Source organism: Alexandromys fortis, unplaced genomic scaffold (assembly GCF_014885135.2).
Source record: "Alexandromys fortis isolate MF-2015 unplaced genomic scaffold, M_Fortis_MF-2015_v1.1 scaffold_698, whole genome shotgun sequence".
In the NCBI taxonomy this organism is placed as follows: Eukaryota; Metazoa; Chordata; class Mammalia; order Rodentia; family Cricetidae; genus Alexandromys; species Alexandromys fortis.
Genome location: NW_026068567.1, coordinates 26702 through 35282, shown reverse-complemented (window position 1 = coordinate 35282; position 8581 = coordinate 26702). Strand labels below are relative to the sequence as shown.

The 8581-nt window shown below is 37.3% G+C and overlaps 1 protein-coding gene across 1 annotated transcript; it reads right to left on the bottom strand.

The window, feature by feature from the left end:
• Positions 1-443: 443 nt before the first annotated feature.
• On the bottom strand, positions 444-2715 carry LOC126495871 (cystatin-S-like; the record flags this gene model as incomplete). The annotated part of the gene is made up of 2 exons (XM_050133452.1): positions 2485-2715; positions 444-551 (listed from the first exon to the last, which is right to left on the bottom strand). Coding segments are annotated over exons 1-2 (339 nt in total), but the record flags the coding sequence as incomplete, so codon positions are not given.
• Positions 2716-8581: the final 5866 nt, after the last annotated feature.

The following is an 8581-nucleotide window of genomic DNA, read 5'->3' as shown; positions in this document are numbered from 1 at the left end:
GGCTCTCTAGACCTATCCAAGATAAATATAACCAAAGCATTAGGGATATTCTCTGAGTACCTAATTTACACTTTGACCCAGAAAGCAACTCAGAATTTTAATGTACATGTATATCAGGCCCCTATGCGATATATGCTATATATCCTCATATGCATTCACAAATAACCATGTTCTCTTCACACATACAAATACATTCACTACTTGAAACACCACTGTGTCACATATGAACCTTTACAAATATTTCCTATGATGATTAAAAACACCCCAATAACCCAGGGTACATATATGCATGGGCACACATGCACACAAACACACACACACCTTTAATGTATTCACAGAGCTGAACATTTGTAGGCATGATCTGACATGTACTTTCACAAACTAAAATTATTGTAAGCCCTCCTGGGTTTATAATAGGTCTAGGATATACACCATGTCCATACCTTAAACGTCTCCCTTAAGTAACAGGAGGCAATGTTAAACTTGGACTTCAAACATATGCTTTCGGCTAGGTTCACATGGAAGAGATATTTTGTTCCAGCTGCTTCACGCTACAGAGAGAAAAGATGATTCACTTTAAACACTGGACTGACCTTCACATGCAGGTCTTTCACATCACAGTGTCAGGGGTTTGGTGAGGATTCATGAATGCCTGCATTTAAGACCTGCCAAGAATATCATCCACATACCACTGAAAGAGGGGTGACTGTAACTAACTCTTATATTTTCTTCTGAGCAAGCCTCAAAAGTGTATAATATTGCAAATAAATGAGATAGGACAGAGAATGTAGAACTTTCTAAGTGATGTTTTCGGTTTATAGGACAATTATAACTTTTGCAGCACAGAGGTCAGGAAGGAACAATCCTGGTACAGTAAGTGAAGTAGTGATGTTCTGACTAAAGTATACCTGGATCACATTCAAAACAAATGACCATTTCCTACCTTTGATCCAGGTCCATCCCTATGCAGACAGGGGACAAGCGATGCTTGCCTAAAAGAATGTTTCAATAACTAAAATAATGATCCTCTATTGTCAACAACTTCAGTGTGACTGTTAATAGTAATATCTTTTACTGTGAAACTCTCCAATGTGTCTTACATTTTTAATTAAAGAAATTTAGCTCTTTTTTTCTACAGAGAATCTCAGACACAATTTGGCAGAACTGTGCAGAAGTAAAGGTGATAGCAGATGAGGATTTTAGAACTCTATGAACACAGGTGAATCTCATGCTTCCTATAGAATTAGGTTTCAATCAACTGAAATGAGACTTAAATCCCTAAAGGTGTGAACTCTAAGATTCTCTTGTAGTTTACGGACAGTCACAAAATATCTGAATGAAGGAACTCTTGTAGCAATTTGTTTTTATATATTGTTCAGAATTACAGAGATGCTAGTCAGTCATGGTAAGAAAAGTCTGCAAGAACCATGGAGCTAACAAGTAGTAGGCAACAGAAAATAGGGCATAGAAGAAGGGGTCAAAGAATACATGGTGAGAAAACCATGTCTCCACTGACCACTCATTGATACTTGTTAATGACAGCATGTTTAAGAATAATCTATTGACTAGGACAGAGCAATCTCCTCATGATCCAATCAACTCTGGAAAAGTACACACACCAACATACAGGATGATTTTCTTAATAATCACTTATCTATTTCTCAGATAAAATATTTAATATATAAATGACCCATTAGACCTAACCTACCTTTACCTGGAGAATTAGAGTTGCAACAGAATAAGGTAGATGGATGGAGACCGGGATATAAGTGGTATCTAGATGTTTGGTGTGAAAGACACAAAGAATGCATAAAAAGTTATTTTTTTAAAAGGTGGAATTAAAAATTCTGCAAAAATTACACTAAAATGTTTGCTACATATGCATGACCTTGAGAGAACAAAGATGCTGATGTCAACCCAGTAAAATGTAATATTGAAGAGTAGTGATGGATTGATAGAAAGTCTCTGGGCTACAGATTTGACTGCTCTTAATAATCCGCATAGACAGATTGATAATTAAATAAAAGACATAAAATCAACCATGTATGGAATGGAGTTTTGATAATGATTTTGTCCATTCTATGATCATTTAATTATATATATCCAAGGTTCTTGGATATTGATGGCAGAACTCTGATTTGTAGACTATTTTAGGATGTGCCTGAGAAATTTAGTAAGGAACACACATGCCCCTACCTGCAGCATGTCTCCAAGGTTTAAAACAGCCTAATAGAGGCTATTGGACTTGGGGAAACTCAATCTATAAGAGCTTCCTTCCAGAAAACAGCAAATCTTAGAACAAGGCTTGATATGATACAGTGTCCTATGGATACTGCTGTTATGTCCACCTCAGGTCACTGGTGGCAAATCACATTGAAGTACATTCAGGAGTTGAGCAGCAGGAAGAAATCAATGCTGGACTAAGGAGATATATATGGCCCTCTAAGTTACAAATTCAGGCTCTTTCACTTCAAGGTCACATACCTGGAATTTTGTATCTTTCACTTCCACAACAACATACTGATACAAGTCATCGCTGTTTTCATTGTACTTGTTGACGGCATATTCCAGTGCCTCTGGGGTCCCAATCTCCTGTACACTGAATTTTTCTGTGTCATTCTGCAGAGTGTGAGCCAACATAGGGCTCAGGATCAGGTTCAGAGCCACCATGAGAGTGGTCAGCATGAGTAGTGGAGCATGGAGTAGACCGGCCATGATTTTCGTAGACTTGGAATTATATCCAAGCTTGATTTCTTGCTGATGTGAGCCTGAACCAGGCAGTGAGTACAGCCTGGAAGTGATCTTCCCTTTTATAGGGAACTCTTTTCCTTCCTAGGCTCCTTGCCAGTACCCAATGCTCTTTCTAACTTACCCCACCTTTTCCTGTTCATCTCCCCTATATTTTAGCTGTTTACATACTGCCTCAACTGTAGCTCAGATCCGGGTCTACTCTTCAGTTCCTTTCTGGACCACAGCAGTAGCAGGTTCCCCAACTTTTCATCACCTATGTATTACCTCAGTTCTCAATCTCTCACAACTCCAGTCTATCATTACTACCAGCTTTCACTAAAGATACTATCCATCAGCTTCAGTGCTCTCCTAAGTTAGTCATTCTGTGTACTCAGGGTATTACTGGTCTCTAGCCTACAAAGATCTCTGAATTTCTAGATAAAATCTTAGGGTTCCTGTAGATTCTACTCTTTGTTTTCCTATAAGTGCAGATTCATCTGGATTCACAATTCAGTATTACCCATGAAAAGACAGCATTTCAGGGAATTCAGGGACATTCAGTCCTGCCTTTTTCAGGGGAACCTTCCCTTGGGAAAATTTCTGATATATCCTTCAGTGTGGCCAGTATAGTTTGTTTTCTTCCCATGGATCATTAGCAACAGTTACTACACTCAGTAAAGGAAGTGATTTTGAAAGTTCTTTGCTGGCTTATTCTTTGCTTGCTCAGGTAGCATTTTAAAAAGAGAACTCTGGACACTCTGTTCAATTATTATTGTATAGTTCACCTGGGATGAATCATACATGGAAAAGGCAACAGAAATGTAGAGATGGCCCAGTGATTATGAGCACTTGATGATTTTCCCAAGAATTGAGTTCAGGTGCTGGTATCCAAATCAAGCAACTGACTAACTTTGAAGTACCAGCAAGTAGAAACCAATGCTTCTGGCCTTGGTTGTCAGAATCCATTAGTTATCTGTATACATCTTGAACATTTAACCTATACTGGAGTAGAGAAGGGCTGTGATCATCCTGTCTTCTCTTTCTTCCATAAAGCCACAAAAGCCCAGCATATATATGTATCGGTCATGCTAAACTCTGTATTTTTGTCATTCATTGTTGGAATTTAGTTGTTGTTTTACTAATGAGTAACAAATATATATGAACATTCACAAAGCAGGCACACATTATCAGTCTCTGCTTCTTACAAGTTCTTAAAGTTTACCTGATAGAAATAGAATTCAGGACTCATCACAAATGAACCACATGGGAATCTTAGGAGAGATAAATCTCATATCCATTAGTTGACTCATTTCAACCTCAAAGACAGACATTATCTCAGAGTAAAGGGTTAGGAAAAATATTCCAATCAAATGTACCTAAAAACATATGAGTGTAGCTATCCTAAAATTTAACAAAATAGACTTCAAGCTAAAATCAATCAAAAGAGACAAAAAAGGACATTTCATATAAGCCACAGGAACAATCCATCAAGAGGAAATATCAATCCAGAACATCTATGCCCCAAATTCAAGGGCACCCTCCTATGTAAAAGAAATATTTCTAAAGCTTAAATCTTACATTAAATCCCACATACTACTAGTAGGAGACTTAAATACTACCCTCCCACCACTGGACAGGTCACTCAGACAAAATAATGAACAGAAAAATAAGAGAACTAACAGATGTTATGACTCAAAGGGATCTAACAGACATCTATAAAATAATTCATCCAAACAGAAAAGAATATACTTTCTTCTCAGCAACTCATGGAACCTTCTCAAAAATTGACCACATACTCAGTAACAAAACAAACTTCAAAAAAAATACAGAAAAAAATTGGAATAACCAAATGTATCTTATCAGGTCACCATGGTTTGAAACTAGAGGTCAACAGTAATACTAATTCCAGAAAACCCAAAGACACATGGAAATTAAAAAATTGCTCACCTGAATTATCAATGGGTCAAAGAAGAAATAAAGGGAAAAATTGAAAAAAATCCTAAAATTTAATGAATATGACCACACAACATACCCAAATTTATGAGACAGAATGAAAGCAGTGTTAAGAGTAAAGTTCATACCACTAAATGCATACATAAATAGGCTGGAAAAATCCCACACTAGTAGATTAATAGAACATTTTAAAACTTTAGAACAAAAGGAAGCAAACTCACTTAAGAGAACTAGATGGCAGGAAATAATCAAGTTGAGAGCTGAAATCAACAAAATACAAAGAATCAATGAGACAAAGAGTTGGTTCTTTGAGAAAATCAACAAAATAGACAAAGCCTTATCCAAACTAACCAAAAGGCAGAGAGAGAATACCCAAATTTAAAAAATCAGGAATGAAAAGGGGGACATAACAACAGACACGGAGGAAATACACAGAATCATCAGGTCATATTTCAAAAGCTGTACACCACAAAATTGGAAAACTTACAGGTTACGGACAAGTTTCTGGATAAATATCACTTACCAAAATTAAATCAAGACCAGATAAGCAAATTAAACAGACCTATAACTGCTGAAGAAACAGAAACAGCCATCACAACTCTCCAAACCAAAAAAAAAAAAAAAAATCCCAGGACCAGATGGTTTCAGCTCAGAATTCTACAAAATTTTCAAAGAACTAATACCAATACTCCTCTAATTATTTCACACAATAGAAACAAAAGGGATACTGCCAAACTCGTTTTATGAGGTTACAATTTCCTTGATAACCAAACCACAGAAAGACATTACTAAGAGAATTACAGACCAATCCTACTCATGAACAATGATGCAAAAATTAAATAAAATACTGGCAAATAGAATCCAAAACACAGCAGAACCATCATCTACCATGATCAAGTTGGCTTCATTCCACAGATGCAGGGATGGTTCAACATATGAAAATCTGTCAACATATTCCACCATATAAATGAACCTAAAAATAAAAACAACATGATCATCTCCTTGGATGCCCAAAAAGGGTTTGACAAAATAAACATCCCTTCATAATAAAGGTCTTAGAGAGAGCAGGGATACAAAAAACATACCAAGACATAATACAGCAATATACAGCAGCCAACAGCCAACATCAAACTAAATGGAGAGAAACTCCCAGCTATTCTACTAAAATAAGGAACAAAACAAGGTTGTCCACTCTCTCCATTTCTATTCCATATAGTTCTTAAGGTCCTAGCTAGAGCAATAAGACACCAAAAAGAGATCAAGTGGATATAAATCGGGAAAGAAGAAGTCAAACTCTCAATCTCTACTGATGACATGATAGTTTAAATAAGCGATCCCAAAAATTCTACCAAGGAATTTCTATGACTCATAAACACTTTTAGTAAATGTATCAGGATACAAGATTAACTAAAAAAAACTTCAGTTGCCCTCCTGTACACAGATGATAAAGGGGCTGAGAAATAAATCAGAGAAACAACACCCTTCACAATAGCCACAAAGAGCATAAAATATCTCAGAGTATCTCTAACCAAACAAGTGGAAGACTTGTATGACAAGAACTTCAAATCTTTGAAGAAAGACATCAGAAAGTGGAAAGATCTCCCATGATCTTGGGTAGGCAGAATTTACATAGTAAAAATGGCAATCTTACCAAAAGCAATCTACAGATTTAAGGCAATGCCCATCAAAATCCCAGCAAAATTGTTCTCAGACCTCGAAAGAACAGTACACAACTTCATGTAAAAAAGTGGTCCCAACTCAGTCTTACCTACTTTATCTGACAAGTCTGCATGGGTCCCTGATAATGAGAACAGCTGCCTGATCTTCCCTCCCTGTCTGCCTAGCTCAGTCCAGCTCTGGGTCCCAGTTTGAGTAGGGGAATGAGCAGAGATACTTCATTCCTTAACTTCCCTTTTCCACATCTACTCTTCAACTCTTGTCATTTCTGAGGCTGGAGGGTTTGGGCAGGACCCATCCATTCTAATTCCACATCTTGGTGTAAGCAAGTTCCAGCTAAGGGATTGGGAAGCTTTTGCGGGGAGACAGGCTGGATAAAAGGGTAGAGCTGCATATAAAGTCTACTTTTTCTTGGGGGAAGTAGGAACTCTTAAGCTTTCCACCCCCAATTTCTACCTCCATAGACTGGCCAGAATTTAGCTTCAGTGAGATCTGGAATGGTCAACTTGACACCACACATAATATATCAGCCAATAAATTATTTTCTCTCAAAAAAAAGTGGTCTCCAGTGATAAATATGTTTCAGTTGTTTAAGAAATCAGAATACAGGGGTTAGTGTCATCAGATTCAGATCTTAGAATGTAAATATTCCGTTTGTAGGAGGGGTCATCTTCTGTGATTTGTTCTAAGTGAGCTACTGTTGAAACAAACAACCTCATGAAATAAACACTTTTAAAATGTTTGCAAAAAAAAAAAGTCTCCTGTGCCAATGTGTTCAAGTGTGCTTTCCACTTTCTTATCTATAAGTTTCAGTGTGGCTGGCTTTTGTTGAGGTCTTTGATTCATTTGGACATGATTTTTGTGCATGGTGATATGGGCCTATTTTCATTCTTCTACATGTTGATATCCAGTTATGCCAGCACCATTTGTTAAATATGCTTTCTTTTTTCCAATTGTTTTTTTTGTTTGCTTCTTTGTCAAAATCAGGTGTTTGAGGGTATGTGGATTAATATCCGGGTCTAAAAAAACCAGCATATAAACCATAATCCCAGAGAACTTAGACAACAATGAGGACACCAAAAGAGACGTACATAGATCTCATCTTCAGGGAAAGTAGAAAAGGAAGAGATATCCTGAGTAAATTAGGAACGTGGAGACCTTGAGTGTGGGTTGAATGGGGGGAGGGGAGAGGCAGAGAGGGGATCAAGAAAGATGAAGAGAAAAAATTTAAAAAAGAACTTATAAGAAGCAGAGAATGAGAGTGTGTGTTTGTTTGTGTGCATGTGCATATATATTTGTTACTCCTTAGTAAAACACCAACTAGAATTCAACAAAGTTTGAGGTAATCCAGAGACTAGAATGACCCCCACACAATAAATCCTGAGCAGATGTATCTTTCTGGGAGACAAAGACAGCAGGATAATGACAGCCTTTCTCTGCTCGAGTGTAGATTTAATGTTCAAGGTGTGTTTAGATAAGTCACGAATTCTCACAATGTCAACCAAGTCCAGAAGCATTGCTTTCTATTTGCTGGCTACTTCAAAGTTAGTCAGTTGCTTGATTTGGATGCCAGCACCTGAACTCACTTCTTATGGAAAATCATCATGTGTTCTTAATCACTGTGTCATCTCTAGAGTTCTGATGGGTTTTTTTCATGTCTCCTTCATTTCACATGCATCAAAGATTAGTTTTACAGCAGATGGTCCTGAGTTCTGTTTTTTTTATTTTTATTGAGCACTGTGTTTATCTCTGCTCCCCTCCTTGCCACTCCCCTCCCCTTCAACCCTCTCTGCTGAGATCCATTTTGAACATGCTACCTGAGAAAGACTGTACGAATCTAGCAAACAAACTTCAAGTTTATTTCTTTTACTGAATGTAATAACTCTTACTGATGTGTCTTGAAAAGAAAACAATCTGACACTGAACATATAAAAAGTTATTTGAGAAATTCTGCCAAAGAAAAGTTCCTCAGAAAAGGTCAGAACTGAGTGTTTTGGCATCTCTTCAATATCACCCTTCCATGGAGCATGCTGAACTGTGACCATGGGTGAACCTGCACATACTGGACCACAAAGAGAAAGCTTTTCACAGAACATAAGAGTATACCTTGGAAGATATATGTATTTGAAGGACAGGAACAGTAACACCTTGTGTACAGAGAATGACCAACCCGGAAGAGCACAGAAAGAGGTGGATTGTATTTGTGAAGAAAGCTAGTGTT